This window comes from Daucus carota, chromosome 1, assembly GCF_001625215.2.
Source record: "Daucus carota subsp. sativus chromosome 1, DH1 v3.0, whole genome shotgun sequence".
NCBI classification, from domain to species: domain Eukaryota; kingdom Viridiplantae; phylum Streptophyta; class Magnoliopsida; order Apiales; family Apiaceae; genus Daucus; species Daucus carota.
The window spans coordinates 48,250,893-48,267,969 of record NC_030381.2 but is presented as its reverse complement, the minus strand read 5'-3'; the positions used below and the strand labels follow the sequence as shown (position 1 = coordinate 48,267,969).

Sequence of the window (17,077 nt, the reverse complement as noted above, 5' to 3'; positions counted from 1 at the left end):
ATTTTCAATGTAAAAACTAAGTCGGTCAAAAAATAATATATAAAAAAATTCAAAAAAAATTGTAGGCTTATAGCTTAAAAAAAATTATTTGATTATATATATATATATATATATATAATCAACAGTGAAGATAATAAATAATTCACCAACCATCTAGGCCTCTCAACGTATTTTGTCGTAAGTTCCTGTACATTATTTTCCATCCTTATGTATCAACAATGGTTCGAATGGCCAACCTCAAAAATAGAAAATAGATAAAGAAAATATATAATATAATATATGTAACATGAAAAGTATATAAAAAAATATAAGATAATATCATATTATAGAAGATGTAAAATTATGTGGGAAAAAAATAATTTTTTTTAAATATTCATTTGTTTCAAAATTATATACATAATTTATTTTACAAAAGTGTATTAAATTATTTAGTTTGTTAACAATAAACATAAACCAATAATAATTTTTTGAATTTTTTTTTATATATTATTTTTTGGTAAATAATACAATGGAGTTTCCCAAAAAGAATAGTATATATTGCACTCCAGTTACCTACGCAGACGCAGAAGATGTGGAAGCTGCAGATTGCAGAGGGTGGAAAACCATATTTGTATAGCACCAACAACTTTGTTGGAAGACAGATATGGGAGTTCGACCCTAATGCAGGAACACCAGAAGAGCGAGAAGAGGTCGAAAAGGCCCGAGAAATCTTCAAAATTAACTGCAGTACCAAAGGAGTTCACCCCTGTGGTGATCTGCTTATGAGGATGCAGGTAATGTACTCAAAATATATCTAGTTAAACTTTGCTGTCCCAGTAAAGAATATATGTCAGTAAGTATATGAGTATGCATGCATGGTGGAACAGTTGTAATTTGTAATTAAATGATAATTTAACATAAAGAGCTGAATTTGGATGATTTCATTTCTCGATCATGCCTAGCTTATCAAGGAGAATGGAATTGATCTTCTGAGCCAACCACCAGTCAGACTCGGAGAAAACGAAGAAGTGAAGTATGAAGCAGTTACTATTGCGGTGAAGAAAGCTATTCGCCTTAATCGGGCTATTCAAGCACACGACGGACACTGGCCAGCTGAAAATGCAGGTTCTCTGTTTTTTACACCACCCCTCGTAAGTGTCCTTTTTTGTCTAATAATTCATAAAGTTACTATATATTATATCACTGCAAGATATAAACTCTTGAATTATTTCACTAGTTAGTACTATAAAATAAGCAAAAGCAGTTATTAGATCACAAATTTGCAGATTATTGCCTTGTACATCAGTGGAGCTATTAATACCGTTCTAACTCACCAACACAGGAAGGAGATGATTCGCTATATCTATAATCACCAAGTAAGAGTAATTATACGCTAATTGGATACTGAGGAACTATGAATTTTTCTTAAAAGTTAAACAAGTGATGTCCTCAACAGAACAATGATGGTGGATGGGGTTTCTACATTGAGGGTCATAGCACTATGATTGGCACCGCGCTTAACTATGTGGCTGTAAGGTTGCTCGGAGAGGGACCAAATGACGGTAGTGGTGCTGTTGATAGAGCACGAAAGTGGATCCTAGATCATGGCGGTGCATCCTCTATACCCTCTTGGGGAAAAACCTATCTTTCGGTAAAAGCTGATCAGAAATAATTTTTAAATTAAAGATTGTAATACAAAACCGTAAACTAAGATAGTAAGATTAAATCCTCATCACCTTTGTTTTAAGGTTCTTGGTGTATACGAGTGGGAAGGGTGCAACCCCTTGCCCCCAGAGTTCTGGCTGTTTCCCACAGCTTTTCCTTTTCATCCAGGTATATTTATGCCAGTATTAATTCCCCAAATGTTGTACATATTAAATGAGATTCATTTGTGGTTGCAGCCAACATGTGCTGCTCATTAAGGTTACTTTTTATATTTATTCACGCGGTTCCTCAGAACCTGAAGATTTATTCACAGACTACACCGACTCATAAAATTTTTGGACGGCCTTTTGATGGTGCCAGGAATACTGTCGAATCATCATTATTGCCACTGCCATCTTCCCCACTGGCGTCCGGACATTGTTTTCTAGCGCTCCTGTAACATAAAAAGATTGACAATAGTAATGAAAATAACAATGTCAAGATAACTGAAAAAATATAACACTTACACCTAGAAGTTGTTGTTTGCTACTGTATTATGATAAAAATATTGATTGTCAATTTGTCACTCTTGAACTGGATGCTATTGTATTGCAGCCAAAATGTGGTGCTACTGCCGTACAACTTACATGCCTATGTCCTACTTGTATGGGAAGAAATACCATGGACCAATCACTGACCTTGTGTTAGAATTAAGACAAGAAATCCACCCTATTCCTTATGAGGACATAGATTGGAACAAGCAGAGGCATAACTGTTGCAAGCAGGATCTGTACTACCCTCATAGCTTTGTACAAGATCTGCTATGGGATGGACTTCACTACCTTGGTGAACCAATCATCAACCGTTGGCCTTTTAACAAAATACGAAAGAGAGGTCTAAATAGAGCCGTTGAACTAATGCGCTATGGGGCAGAGGAGAGCAGATATATAACCCTTGGCTGCATAGAAAAGGTTATAGCTCAAGTGAACATGAAAGTCTTGAATATAAAATTTAGCACCAGGAAGGGGAACTGTGTGATATATATATTTTTTTGATGCAGAGTTTACAAATGATGTGCTGGTGGGCTGAGAGCCCTAATGGTGATGAGTTCAAACATCACCTTGCTAGAGTTCCTGACTACTTATGGCTAGCTGAGGATGGTATGAAAGTGCAGAGCTTTGGGAGTCAACTGTGGGACTGTGTTCTTGCAACTCAAGCAATTATGGCAACTGGCATGGTTGAAGAATATGGAGATTCTCTTAAAAAGGCTCATTTCTATTTAAAAGAATCACAGGTTTTCTCCATTCATCAAATTTTATGTCCTGCATATATTCTCCACAATAAGTATGTAATTGTTGAATTTGTGCTGTCCAACTAAACTATTAGATTAAAGAAAATCCATCTGGAGATTTTGAAAGTATGTGTCGCAAATTCACTAAAGGATCATGGACTTTCTCAGATCAAGATCAGGGCTGGGTGGTCTCTGACTGCACTGCTGAAGCACTGAAGGTATACCACTTGTAAGATCATAACAATGCTTATTTTAAAATTCTGGCAAAAAAATATATGATCCTTCTATCATGCAGTGCCTACTATCACTTTCCCAAATGCCAGAGGAAATTGCAGGACAGAGGACAGATGTAGAGATATTACATGATGCCATAGATGTCCTTCTGTTTTTACAAGTATGAATGCAATTATCAGTTCCTGTAAACTTTAATGATTTAAGAAAATATACTTGAGTGTATTGCCTTAAAACTAATCAGTGAATCTTTTATCAAACTCCATTTTGCAGAGTCCTGACAGTGGTGGTTTTGCTGTTTGGGAGCCACCAGTCCCACAACCATACTTGCAGGTAGTCTTCTGTCGTAACTTTGGAGTACTAAACATGAGCTCTTACTCTTAAGATTAATACACTAAACATGTCATTCAACTGTCAGATGCTGAATCCTTCAGAGATTTTTGCGGACATTGTGGTAGAAAAAGAGTAAGATCATTATCCTAGTTTCTCATTTTCTTCCATATAAACTATTGATAAATGTGAGCATATGGTGGTTTAGGCATGTTGAATGCACGGCTTCTGTAATCCAAGCTCTGGTAGCATTTAAATATTTGCACAAAGGTTACAAAGAGAAAGAAATAGATGTTTCTGTGGCCAAAGCAGTACAGTATCTTGAAGCAAAGCAATATCCTGATGGTTCATGGTGAGTACTGTTCTTGGATTAACTATATACCTAAACAACAAGCTCAATGCAACACAAACTTTCACAGGTATGGCTACTGGGGCATTTGTTTTTTGTATGGCACGTTCTTCGCATTATCAGCCTTAGCCTCAGTTGGGAAGACATATAATAACAGTGAAGCAGTACGGATAGCAGTTAAGTTTTTCCTTTCAAAGCAGAATGAAGAGGGTGGTTGGGGAGAGAGTCTTGAGTCATGCCCTAGCGAGGTAATTTCTCATATCAGGTTATTACAAAATAACCTTGTATCCATATTTAAATCTTGCCATGTGTTTTGAAAATTCCAGCCATGGTAAGCAATATCAGCAAAAACTCACACCAACATATATAGAATATTAAGATTTATTGCACAGAAAGAAAATCTTGACGAGCTCTTACTAGTTCTCCTTGCTGATCTTGGTGCTCTTTTAACAGAAATTTACACCATTGGTGGATAATCGAACAAATTTGGTACAAACATCTTGGGCTATGCTTGGCCTCATACGTGGTGGACAGGTAAGTATTATTTATAAGGGATGTGTGAAGTGAACTGTATCTGTGTATTAGGTTTTATAGCTAATTATCATATTTCAGGAATTCAGACATAATATCTTTATCTCCTTTTATTAAACAACCAGGCCAAGAGAGATCCTACCCCATTGCATAAAGCAGCAAAGTTGTTGATTAATGCACAAATGGAAAATGGAGATTTTCCTCAACAGGTAAGATCAAGTTCTCTGTCATCTTCCGTTATGTTCTGGTTTCTGGTAGTTTCAGTCCCACCATCGGAAGTGTATACGCAGGAAATCACTGGAGTCTACATGAAGAATTGTATGCTACACTATGCAGAGTATAGAAACATATTTCCACTATGGGCCTTAGCAGAATACCGTAAACATGTCTGGTTGTCAAAATGAATGTATTGAGCTTAAGTTCTGTGTGATAGTTCCACAAAATGAATAATCCCCGTTTAGAAACTGTTGATGTAAACTTTCCTTTTTCTACTTGGAATTATATCAATTTCAGCTCTTTTCACCATTGATCCACAAGTTCAGCATCTCCATTCTCCAACATTTCACTGCCCAACTTTTCTCAGTAGCTGATCCAAAAGCTTCTTGCTGGTGCCTTAACATGAAGAACGGCACAGCTTAAATTCAGTAATGACTATACACTAAATAATTAATATACTTGGCGGTTGACTTGGTACCGAAAGGCACAGCTTAATTTTTCTTAACTAGTCAGAAAATTCCATAAAGTCATCAAGTAAGCTGCTTCCAACTATTTTAAACTAACAAAAACATGTAATTTTGGTTGAGGTCCTTGTTTGTCTTCCTGAAACTCCGGAATCCTGAAAGGCCACAGTAGTAATTTAAACTAAAGGAATCAAGTTCTTAAAATATAGAAAAAGGATATCAGTCTGTAATTCCTTTGTGTCATCAGTACACTATGAAGTTGCTAAGTATAAAGAAAAATGTACTTTGAAGTTGCTTTTGGAATTGTGCTCGAATTTGATAACTAAATTATTTTAAGCTGCTGCTAACTCAGAATCATCAGAACTTTAGAACACCTGATGTTGCCTTGAAGTTTCACAGAACATTAATTGAGCGGAAATTTGCATCACATAAGTATGGGGATATATCACTAAAATAAAGGGGAGCTATACATAATACAGTGGCGGCAGGATTGGACACTTGAACGATCTCTTTCTAGAATATCACACTCTGCGTACAAGGAGTTTAACACCATACTTGGGCTCTAGAAGTACATCAAACCGTGGAACATGTTGATACTTTGGGGAATATGACTTTGAGCTCCATCATGCCAAGGTTCATTCCAGGACATGTCCGTGGGCCAAGGCCAAAGGGTGTATATGCCTGAGGGATTTTACAGGCTCCAGAGATCCCATTAGCGAATCTATCCGGGTTGAACTTGAGAGCATCTGAACCCCAGAGCTGAGGGTCACGGTGCAGAGCTGCTTGCCATATCCAAATGTTGACTCCTTTTGGAACACACACCTTATTCCCAATTTGTACATCTGCTAGTGCCTCCCGGGCTGTAAATCCTACCCCTGAATAAAGCCTCAATATTTTTTGAATTATCATTTTTCAGCTGCAGAAATTGAATCAGTAGGAAACTTTTATATTCAAGGAAGTAGACTCAAAATCTTAGACTTAAACAATTGACATTCAGAATCATTCCTAGTATATTGTAGCCTAGTAGATACTCTCTTCTCTTCGTAACATGATATTCTGTAAAGATATGTGTCTGTAAAGACGTGTGTGTGTGTGTGTGTGTGAATAGATTTATGTAAGTTATAAAAAAAGCATTCAAAACCTCTTATGTTTGTCATATTTGTCAATTGGCATACCACCAGGGTTCATATTGTGCAATATTTATGATATTTGCATGGTTCTGAGGCCTATAATATTTTGCACAAAAATGGTAACCTTAAAATGTACATGTTTACATGTCAGAGGACTATGCATTTGAGCCAATGTATACCTCAATATCTCAAAAAATGTTGTGGAGTATTTTACTTGAGCTTAGGGTTATTGTTGCCAGAGAATCATATAAATAAATGTAGAGATAATGTGGTGAGATACATACTACTTTCATCTTGCCAAGCTTTTCGGCATCTAAAAATCAAACCCCAAATTGCAGTGATGCCGGGAACTTCCATTCCTACAATGCACAGCTCCTTGCAGTTATCAACTATAAATTGGTGAGGTGTAGATGACCCAAGCTCTCCATGCTTAGCGCCGTCCACAAGCGTTTGTATTATGCTTTCACCCTCACTCCTAAATTTCTTTTTTAAATCTTAAATAATCCAGTATATCTCCTTCTCTAATTTCCATTGCTGTCTATGTATCTTGGTGGGATAGAATCTGCAAATTAGAAAGTACGGATGATTGAAAGTCAAACACATTTAGAAAGTGCTTATTCTACATGATTATAAAAATTTCATGCATGATTCAAATACAAAATGTGTATAGATTAGACCCTAGAGGTCCTCACTAGTGTCAGCCGCAGGATTGAATCAAGTGGGAGGCTGACTCAAAATTACTTAAAGAACAAATGAAAGTCTGACTTGTATTTTGCTTGAATGAACGATACATGATTAAGAATTATGGAGAGTTGGGGGGAGCAAGGCCATCCATGGTCCGCCCCTGGTTCTCACCTATTAAAAGGATAGCCATCTAATACTGTAGGTGATCCAGAAACTTCCATGAGATCTCTACACCTGGAAAACAAGAGTTTTTCTGCAGCTTCATATTTTCCAAACATGACATTAGATATTATACTTGATGTAAAAGTCTTCACATAATCGTCAACTCTCATATCTGCAATCCCATCCTCAGTGTCAACCAAATGCTCCCATGATTTGACAAGGGTGTTCCCAGATTCGAGCACTATGCTAAACATGTTCTAAAACAATCAAGACATAAATACAGTGTTAACGATAGAAATTTCAGACCCGTGTCAGGGCTGCTTTCTGTGAGCTAGTAATTAAGTTGTCTTTTAGTAAAAATTACAGCTTGCAAGCTTGATTGAAACCCTTGGAAAGTGTAATTTATTTAAGCACAGGAAATAAAGATATCCACCCTAACTTTGTCCACATATAATGTAGGAGCGATGGTTTTCCTTTGGTGCACCCAGACTTCCTTACTTGTCGTGAGAAGACCCCTGCCCAATAGAGGCCCTCGTTCCTTATGCATGTAAGATGGCTTCCCCAAGTTTAAGGATTTGCAAAGACTCATCTCTCGCACCAATTCACCATCTCCTATATACACAATTGTGTCTTTCCCAGTGCAAAAGAGAAAGTTTTCCCTGCCATCAGCATTATCATTAATCATCTACAAAAGCCAAGGCGAGGAAACTCTACAATCCCAGCCGTAAACTTCTGTTTAGTAAATAAATGTTTATTCTAAAGATAAAAACTTGTAGGTAGAAGGATATAAACATACCACACTGCTTCGTCCATTGACTGATATGTGGAAGCAGTTTAACAACAGTCAAGTGACAGGGACTTGTTCAAGTCGTAAGTTACAGCATCTAATACCAGTTCCTTAGACTTGATTTGTCGTATATCAGGCATGTTTCCCATGATGAGAGTAGGCTTTGGGCCATCAATTCCTTGCTCTATAAGCTTTGCTCTGAGGAATTTAGGTTTCAGGCACAAATCATAAACAACATATATTATCACACAAACCATTGATATAACAAATACAGGAAATGCTAAGAAAAGTTTAGCTTCTTCCATTGTTTTTTTTCTCTCAGTCCTGTCTGTGCTTGATTAATAGTCCAGTAAAAATAATTTACTTCAATATATAAGCAAAATCTTTAACTGAAATTTCATAATAAATAGTTCACATGACAACAGTTTAACATAACATAGTAAACAATCACAACAGCAAAGACATCTGTATATATCTTTATATTATTAAACAGTGCCAACTTTTTCCATTTAACAAACCTGTTATCATAGAGTACACACATTTGTTTATTTGCATATTGCTTTTATAAACATTTTATGTTCTCAGAAATTCAAGAATTGAACTTATTGTTGTCAACTGGATTTTCTGCTATAATTATGAATGGGCAAGATCACAACAGAGTGAACATGACATCTTTATTTAAATAATAAAAATGTAATAACAAGAAGAAGCATTGGTTCTTCCTCTCCACTCCTAGACCATGTGCTCATCTCTTTTACCTCCATCCCTAGAAGGCAATGATTTGCCAGTATTAATTGGAAGCATTAGAATTAGCTGGGTTAGGTTGGATGTCAACATAAGATCATTTCTTCTTCAAGAGATCATTAATTCACTCCACAGATCATGAGAACAGAAAATTGATCAAGTTGTAAATGTGTTTGATAGCCTCCTCACAATCAGTAAACACTGCCATATTTCTTTTCATTCCCTCACGCCATTTTCAGGCCATCAACAAATTCATATGCTCATTAGCCTAGAAGAATCAAGATGGTTGCATATTCCTAATACTTGTCATCACAAAATTTTCGGAACTAGTCCAAAATCAATTATAGGCCTTGGAAGTTTTAGTAATAACACAACAAATGCAATAGCTCGCCCTGCTATACGTATATCTTCGTTATTTGGATTTTCCTACTTTAAATTTGGAGTTTTTAGCATCTTCTCATCCTTGTAATTTTTGTTCCTAATCATTATTAGGACACCCAACTATTCCACCACATAACTTTAACCTTAATTTACCACCAAATGATTATAACCATGTTATTTCACACCGTGCGCACAAGGAGTTTAACTCCATTCTTGGGCTCTATAATAAGAACATCAAACTTGGGGACGTGTTGATAATTAGGCGAGAGAGAGAAAGAGAATTTCTCCAGGAGCAGGGCAAACATAACTTTGAGCTCCATCATGCCCAGGTTCATTCCAGGACATGTTCGTGGGCTGGAATCATTATTTGAAGAAATCAGAGAATTCTGCAACAAAAATTCGATAAGCATTCCAAGAATGGAAGATACATATGTAGCCAGAGGGAGATCAAGGCGCAGGGATGAAGAGATTACAAATAAGGTATATTATCGAACCAGTTTATTCTACACTGATTGATGCTCAAATTGTAGAATTAAATGTTCGAAATTAACGAGATAAACACAGAACTGCTGCTGTGTATGAATGGTCTGAATCCATCTGAATCTTTCTCAGCCTTCGATAAAAGAAAAATTCTTAGATTTGCTGAGTTTTATCCTGCTGAGTTTTCTTCAACAGATCTCGTTTTACTTGAAAATCAGCTTCAAAACTACATTGTTGATGTGAAAAATCATACTGATTTTTTGGAGTTAAAAGGAATCAGCGATCTTGCTAGAATATTAGTGGAAACAAAGAAAAGTGCAGTGTATCAGTTGGTGTATTGTTTGGTGAAGTTAGCACTTATATTGCCCGTTGCTACTGCCACTGTCGAAAGAGTATTTTCAGCCATGAAAATTGTGAAAAGATCCTTGCGCAATAGAATGGGGGATAGCTGGATGAATGATATGTTGCTTACATATATTGAGAAAAAATTATTTGAAAGTGTCTCCACTCAAGACATACTGGAACAATTTCAACAAATGAAAACAAGAAGAGTTTCATTGTAAGGTACATTTCTTACTGATAACGCCAAATCCCGTTCCGGTGCTTCCTCCGCTGTGTACTGGTGTCTTGCGGTGTAGCTGCTGGACGGGTGTCTGCAAAACAACACCGGAGGGGGGTTTGAGCCCCGCGGCGCCTCCGGCGTGAGAATGAGTACAGGCATCGGAAAATAGATAGACGGGAAATGAGCTATCTATGTGTGGTGGGTGAAGGTGTATGGCTGCTGTGTATGGTGGCTTAGAGTGTGTGAGAAATATGAGAGTGTGGAGAAGAAGATCCTTAAGCCTCTCATCCTTGGTCTATTTATAGGCCAAGGATTAGGGTTTAAGGATGTGTACCTTGGATCCTGCTGTCCATCTGTAGGGCTTGGATGCTTAACACCTGTCCAGGTGTCAGCTAAGGAATAGTATTTTGGAGTGTTATGAGGTTTGTCTTCATAGTGTCAGTACTGGCATTGGGTATTGTCCTTGTCATGTCAGACTGCAACTTGTTCAGGTGTCGGCTTGGACTCTTGTGTCCCGGTCCGGGGGAAGGATGGATAGGTTGCGTCTGGGTCCGGGATCATCTCCGGGGTCCGAGATCATCTCCAAGGTCCGGGATCGTCTCCTGGTTTTGAGATCATCTCCTGGGTCCGGGACCATATCCGGGTCATATCGTGCTCGGGTCCGGATTAAGCCAATCCAGAGTCCGGGTTAAGCCAATCCTTTTCATGTTAGAATGTGGCTTGTTCAGGTGTCGGCTTGGACTCTTGTGTCCCGGTCCGGGAGAAGAGTGGATAGGTTGTGTTTGGGTCCGGGACCATCTCCTGGGTCCGGGATCGTCTCCTGGGTCCGGGATCATCTTCGGGTCATATCGTGCTCGGGTCCAGATTAAGCCAATCCAGGGTCCAGATTAAGCCAATCCGCGTTATACCCTATCATTTGCCCCCCACTCCCTTATACAGATTTTCTGTGTGAGGGAGTTGAGTGTATTGTCCAGTCCGAGCTGATTGCGGAGAAGGTGGAGTTTTTCATTTGCCCCCCTGTCCGGGCTAACCTGGACAAGGTGGAATTTTTGCTTTTGCGCCTCTATCCCGGTTAATCCGGTATTAGGCGAAGAATCCTGCTTTTACTCCTCTGCCCGGGTTGACCCGGACTAGGTGTGAAATCTTGCTCACCTATCCAGGTGGATCCAGACATGGTGTGAAATTTTGCTTTTGCCCCCCTGTCCGGACCGATCTGGACGAAGTGGTGGGATTCTGCTTTTTGCCCCCCGTCTGGGTTGATCAGGGTAGGATGTGAGATTTTGCTTTTTATCCCTCGGTCTGGGTTGATCCGGACAAGAGGTGAGTCTGGACGAGATTGCTCGGCATGAGTCCGGACGGGATTGCTCGACATGTGTCCGGACGGGATTGCTTGACATGAGTCCGGGTGATTGCTTTTTTTTGTTTGCCTTAGAAAAATTTTTCCAAGTAAGATAGCTCATGATTGAACCGGGGTACTCAAAATTGAACCGGGGTAGCTTTTGCTTTTTTACCTTAGAAAATTTTTCTAAGTAAGAGATAGGTCATAACTGGACCGGGGTAGTTTTTTGTTTGTTTGCCTTAGAAAATTTTTGCCAAGTAAGATAGCTCATGATTGAACCGGGGTACTCGGGTTCTCAAAATTGAACCGGGGTAGCTTTTGCTTTTTGCCTTGGAAAATTTTTCCAAGTAAGAGATAGATCATGATTGAACCCGGGTAGCTTTTTGTTTGTTTGCCTTGGAAAATAATTTTTCCAAGTAAGAGATATGTCATAACTGGACCAGGGTAGCTTTTTGTTTGTTTGCCTTAGAAAAATTTTTCCAAGTAAGATAGCTCATGATTGAACCGGGGTACTCAAAATTGAACCGGGGTAGCTTTTTGTTTGTTTGCCTTAGAATAAATTTTTCCAAGTAAGATATCTCATGATTGAACCGGGGTACTCGGGTTCTCAAAATTGAACCGGGGTAGCTTTTGCTTTTTGCCTTGGAAAATTTTTCCAAGTAAGAGATAGATCATGATTGAACCCGGGTAGCTTTTTGTTTGTTTGCCTTGGAAAATAATTTTTCCAAGTAAGAGATATGTCATAACTGGACCGGGGTAGCTTTTTGTTTGTTTGCCTTAGAAAAATTTTTCCAAGTAAGATAGCTCATGATTGAACCGGGGTAGCTTTTTGTTTGTTTGCCTTAGAAAATTTTTTCCAAGTAAGATATCTCATGATTGAACCGGGGTACTCGGGTTCTCAAAATTGAACCGGGGTAGCTTTTGCTTTTTGCCTTGGAAAATTTTTCCAAGTAAGAGATAGATCATGATTGAACCCGGGTAGCTTTTTGTTTGTTTGCCTTGAAAAATAATTTTTCCAAGTAAGAGATATGTCATAACTGGACCAGGGTAGCTTTTTGTTTGTTTGCCTTAGAAAAATTTTTCCAAGTAAGATAGCTCATTATTGAACCGGGGTACTCAAAATTGAACCGGGGTAGCTTTTGCTTTTTTACCTTAGAAAATTTTTCTAAGTAAGAGATATGTCATAACTGGACTGGGGTAGCTTTTGCGTTTTTGCCTTCAAAAATTTTTCGAAAAATTTTTCTAAGTAAGAGATAGGTCATAACTGGACCGGGGTAGCTTTTGCTTTTTTGCCTTCAAAAATTTTTCGAAAAATTTTTCTAAGTAAAAGATAGGTCATAACTGGACCGGGGTAGCTTTTTGTTTGTTTGCCTTAGAAAAATTTTTTCCAAGTAAGATATCTCATGATTGAACCGGGGTACTCGGGTTCTCAAAATTGAACCGGGGTTAGCTTTTGCTTTTTGCCTTGGAAAATTTTTCCAAGTAAGAGATAGATCATGATTGAACCCGGGTAGCTTTTTGTTTGTTTGCCTTGGAAAATAATTTTTCCAAGTAAGAGATATGTCATAACTGGACCGGGGTAGCTTTTTGTTTGTTTGCCTTAGAATAATTTTTCCAAGTAAGATAGCTCATGATTGAACCGGGGTAGCTTTTTGTTTGTTTGCCTTAGAAAATTTTTTCCAAGTAAGATAGCTCATGATTGAACCGGGGTACTCGGGTTCTCAAAATTGAACCGGGGTAGCTTTTGCTTTTTGCCTTGGAAAACTTTACTAAGTAAGAGATAGGTCATGATTGAACCGGGGTAGCTTTTTGTTTGTTTGCCTTAGAAAATTTTTTCCAAGTAAGATATCTCATGATTGAACCGGGGTACTCGGGTTCTCAAAATTGAACCGGGGTAGCTTTTGCTTTTTTTTTGCCTTGGAAAATTTTTTCCAAGTAAGAGATAACTGAAAAGTGAACCCGGGTAGCTTTTGGTTGTTTGTCTTAGAAAATTTTTTCCAAGTATGATTGCTTGGTCCGGACTCATTATTGAATCAGGGCTAGTATGATTGCGTAGTCCGGACTCATCTTAGTCAGGACTAGTATGGTTGCTTAGAAAAACTTCTTGCTGATTGCTTCTTGAAGACATCTCATATAAGCCGAGAGTGCCTCATTATCATACTCCCGTACCCGGAGTCCCTTCTAACTTTCTTCTACAGCTCATGGATCATGTCCCATAGATTGGTCTGATACTCGTTATTCTCATGGTCTTAGATCAGCTCTTGGGTTGGCTCATTCCTAGATCGTTTGGAGCGGGACTTGCTCATGAGCCTTTCTTCTTATAACTGGATCCTTCTTTGAATTTTTTGCTCTAGCTTTTCTTCTTCTTCTCTCCGGATGTGTTCTTTTTTTTTGGCCAGGATCTTTCGCCTTGTGGCATCACTTTCTCTCTGCTTCTTTTTCCTTACTTTGTCACCAATCCGGTCAAAGACGGAACCCCGGGATTGGCGGGAATTTTCAAAGTCTTCAGAATCAGGAATCAACCTGGGTCCTTTGAGGTTCTCGGCTCGTTGTTCCTGGTATAACCGGATTGCTTCGGCCAACTCTATGTTGGTTAGATATGTAACATGGTCTGCGGTCACCGGGACATCGATGCACTTAACTGGTTCATTTCAATTGTGACCCGGGCATCGTCTAGGTTGATCCGGGTCTCTTCTGGATTGATCCCGATCAAGAGTGGTTTAGAGATGAGATCCTGATGTGGATTGTCCTGGTCCACCGGGTTGAACTGCTAGGATCGGGTTGATTGGGTTTGGGTTTTTCCACCTCTTGTCATGATTATAGTGAACGATTCAAACAAGAACTACCCAGGGAGTATGCTTGCTTTTTGGTGAAAGTGTATGTGTGCAGTATAGACAATAGTGGAATGATAGAAATAGTGTAGGCAGATAGTCAACTTACTACTTCAAGAAATGCTAGAAATAGTTAAATGACAAAGGTGTAAGGGACTACAGGACAAGGTGTCTTGATGTACTACAGACAAAGTTAGGGTGCTTCTAGACAGGGTTTGCTAACATGCACACAACAAAGAGAATCATGGCTGAGAGGGTTTTGAGAGATTTGAGTGCATTTTGAAGCTTACAGGGTTGAATCGGGACTCCCTTTTCGGGAGTTTGCTGATGAAGATGAGTCCAGTGGCACCGTGACCACAGGACGGAGAATACAACCTCGCCCTCCTTCTAGCGCCAAATGATAACGCCAAATCCCGTTCCGGTGCTTCCTCCGCCGTGGATGACGGTTCTGCGGTGTAGCTGCTGGAAGGGCTCCTACAAAACAACACCGGAGGGGGGTTTTGGCCCCGCGGCGCCTCCGGCGTGAGAGTAAGAGCAGGCTTTGGAAGGATAAAGACTAGAAAGTGTGTTATCTATATGTGGTGGGTGAAGGTGTATGTGTGGTGGTTGCTGGTGGCTGGTGGCTGAGAGTATTTAAGTATATGCTGAGTGTAAGTGTGTGTGAGGATGAGTGTAGAGAGTGAAGTTACCCCTTAAACTCTTGATCTTCGGTCTATTTATAGGCCAAGGATTAGGGTTTAGGGGTGCGTACCTGGATCCTGGTCCTACACGTGTAGGGGTTTGATCCCCTACACGTGTCCAGGTGTCAGCGTAGAAGTAGTATTTTGGAATGTTCCCTGGCTTGTCTCTATCGCCAGTAGTTGACCGTTATGTTTGTCTTTATCGTGTCAGTCTGTGCCTTGTGCAGCAAGTGTCGGCTGGTACATATGCACCCGGGCAAGTAGTAGGTTTTGCTGTACCCGGGTGGGGGATCTTGTCCGGGTTGTGCAACTTGACAAGACTAGGGGGCGTCCTGTGGTGATGGTGGCTGCCCGGGGTGGGGGCTCCTCTAAAGGACCCGGGTGCTCCTTCTGAAGGACCCGGGTGTTTCTTAACCGGGTTATACCCTATCATTTGGGTGATAACGCCAAATCCCGTTCCGGTGCTTCCTCCGCCGTGGATGACGGTTCTGCGGTGTAGCTGCTGGAAGGGCTCCTACAAAACAACACCGGAGGGGGGTTTTGGCCCCGCGGCGCCTCCGGCGTGAGAGTAAGAGCAGGCTTTGGAAGGATAAAGACTAGAAAGTGTGTTATCTATATGTGGTGGGTGAAGGTGTATGGCTGCTGTGTATGGTGGCTTAGAGTGTGTGAGAAATATGAGAGTGTGGAGAAGAAGATCCTTAAGCCTCTCATCCTTGGTCTATTTATAGGCCAAGGATTAGGGTTTAAGGATGTGTACCTTGGATCCTGCTGTCCATCTGTAGGGCTTGGATGCTTAACACCTGTCCAGGTGTCAGCTAAGGAATAGTATTTTGGAGTGTTATGAGGTTTGTCTTCATAGTGTCAGTACTGGCATTGGGTATTGTCCTTGTCATGTCAGACTGCAACTTGTTCAGGTGTCGGCTTGGACTCTTGTGTCCCGGTCCGGGGGAAGGATGGATAGGTTGCGTCTGGGTCCGGGATCATCTCCGGGGTCCGAGATCATCTCCAAGGTCCGGGATCGTCTCCTGGTTTTGAGATCATCTCCTGGGTCCGGGACCATATCCGGGTCATATCGTGCTCGGGTCCGGATTAAGCCAATCCAGAGTCCGGGTTAAGCCAATCCTTTTCATGTTAGAATGTGGCTTGTTCAGGTGTCGGCTTGGACTCTTGTGTCCCGGTCCGGGAGAAGAGTGGATAGGTTGTGTTTGGGTCCGGGACCATCTCCTGGGTCCGGGATCGTCTCCTGGGTCCGGGATCATCTTCGGGTCATATCGTGCTCGGGTCCAGATTAAGCCAATCCAGGGTCCAGATTAAGCCAATCCGCGTTATACCCTATCACTTACATTTCTGGAAACATTTTTATGTTTGAGAACATGTTAAAAAATTTATTATGCCCCCACGAACAAAATATTATGCATCCGCCACTGTATATGCCTGCAGGATTTTACAGGCTCCTGAGGTGCCATTAGCAAATCTGTCTGGGTTGAACTTGAGAGCATCTGGACCCCGAGCTGATGGTCACGGTGCAGAGCTGCTGGCCACACCCAAATGTTGACTCCTTTTGGGACACATTTCGTGAATGATCATTTTCAGCTGCAGCATATGAATTAGTATGGAACATTTATATTAGAAAATGTATTTGAAAGTTATAATTGACATTCAAAACCATTGTTAGAACTTAGTACAATCTAAATCTTAGAAGTTATAACATCTGTACTGTCTACTGCTAAATTATAACAACCGCATAACATGTGGTGTGGCATGATACATTGATACTTCATTTTCTCTTGCAATCACATCCATTAGCAGGGCCGAGTTAAAAATTTCTTATTTATAACATGTTTTAAAAATTCTTTTTATTTGTTTTCAGAAAGAGAGAGTCTTTTATTTTAAACTAAATAAAACATATTTAAAATATTTTTATCAAAACGTATTTCTTGAACCTATTTCTTTATAAATATTTTTGACGAATTTAACTATTAATCCTCTGTCCCAATCAATTCTATACGTTTTCTTTTTCCATGTTCAACACGTTTTTTAATGTTTATATAAAATATAATTTTTTGAACTCTGTCCTTTGAACAGTAAACGTTTGAGGGAGAGGACTCGACCCGTATTTTAAGAATCTTATAAAATATATTATAGTTTCATAAAAATAATTTGAAAAAATTTCTTCTAAAAAAAATTATAATGTTTAAACTTTTATTGAGAAGCAAAATTTTTAAAAGTAAGTTATAAAATAATTTTAGAGTAAATGACAAA

The 17,077-nt window shown here is 39.5% G+C and overlaps 2 protein-coding genes across 2 annotated transcripts; one reads left to right on the top strand and one right to left on the bottom strand.

Moving 5' to 3' along the window:
- The first annotated feature begins 569 nt into the window (after positions 1 to 569).
- Positions 570 to 4,916, top strand: LOC108205363 (dammarenediol II synthase-like). The gene is made up of 16 exons (XM_017375300.2): positions 570 to 773; positions 942 to 1,130; positions 1,266 to 1,355; positions 1,436 to 1,630; positions 1,728 to 1,812; positions 2,239 to 2,594; positions 2,684 to 2,917; positions 3,010 to 3,132; positions 3,210 to 3,308; positions 3,419 to 3,478; positions 3,564 to 3,610; positions 3,684 to 3,827; positions 3,895 to 4,072; positions 4,278 to 4,358; positions 4,481 to 4,564; positions 4,646 to 4,916. Exons 1-16 carry the CDS (start codon positions 570 to 572, stop codon positions 4,757 to 4,759), a joined length of 2,283 nt encoding a protein of 760 aa, XP_017230789.2. The 3' UTR covers positions 4,760 to 4,916.
- A 692-nt stretch (positions 4,917 to 5,608) lies between these two features.
- On the bottom strand, positions 5,609 to 8,103 carry LOC108205364 (cytochrome P450 714C2). The gene is made up of 6 exons (XM_064086910.1): positions 7,903 to 8,103; positions 7,808 to 7,827; positions 7,451 to 7,670; positions 7,021 to 7,268; positions 6,492 to 6,640; positions 5,609 to 5,910 (listed from the first exon to the last, which is right to left on the bottom strand). The coding sequence occupies exons 1-6, from the start codon at positions 8,101 to 8,103 to the stop codon at positions 5,609 to 5,611; spliced, it is 1,140 nt and encodes a 379-aa protein (XP_063942980.1).
- Positions 8,104 to 17,077: the final 8,974 nt, after the last annotated feature.

What these genes read in the sequence shown, in the direction of transcription:
- LOC108205364 (XM_064086910.1), bottom strand. Translation starts at nt 8,103, where the DNA reads ATGGAAGAAGCTAAACTTTTCTTAGCATTTCCTGTATTTGTTATATCA. An exon ending in CTACATTATATGTGGACAAA is followed by an intron (nt 7,269 to 7,450) that starts GTTAGGGTGGAT and finishes TGATTGTTTTAG; the next exon opens with AACATGTTTAGCATAGTGCT. An exon ending in CGGCATCACTGCAATTTGGG is followed by an intron (nt 5,911 to 6,491) that starts GTTTGATTTTTA and finishes GGCTTTATTCAG; the next exon opens with GGGTAGGATTTACAGCCCGG.
- LOC108205363 (XM_017375300.2), top strand. Translation starts at nt 570, where the DNA reads ATGTGGAAGCTGCAGATTGCAGAGGGTGGAAAACCATATTTGTATAGC. An exon ending in TCTATTTAAAAGAATCACAG is followed by an intron (nt 2,918 to 3,009) that starts GTTTTCTCCATT and finishes CTAAACTATTAG; the next exon opens with ATTAAAGAAAATCCATCTGG. An exon ending in ATGGAGATTTTCCTCAACAG is followed by an intron (nt 4,565 to 4,645) that starts GTAAGATCAAGT and finishes GTGTATACGCAG; the next exon opens with GAAATCACTGGAGTCTACAT.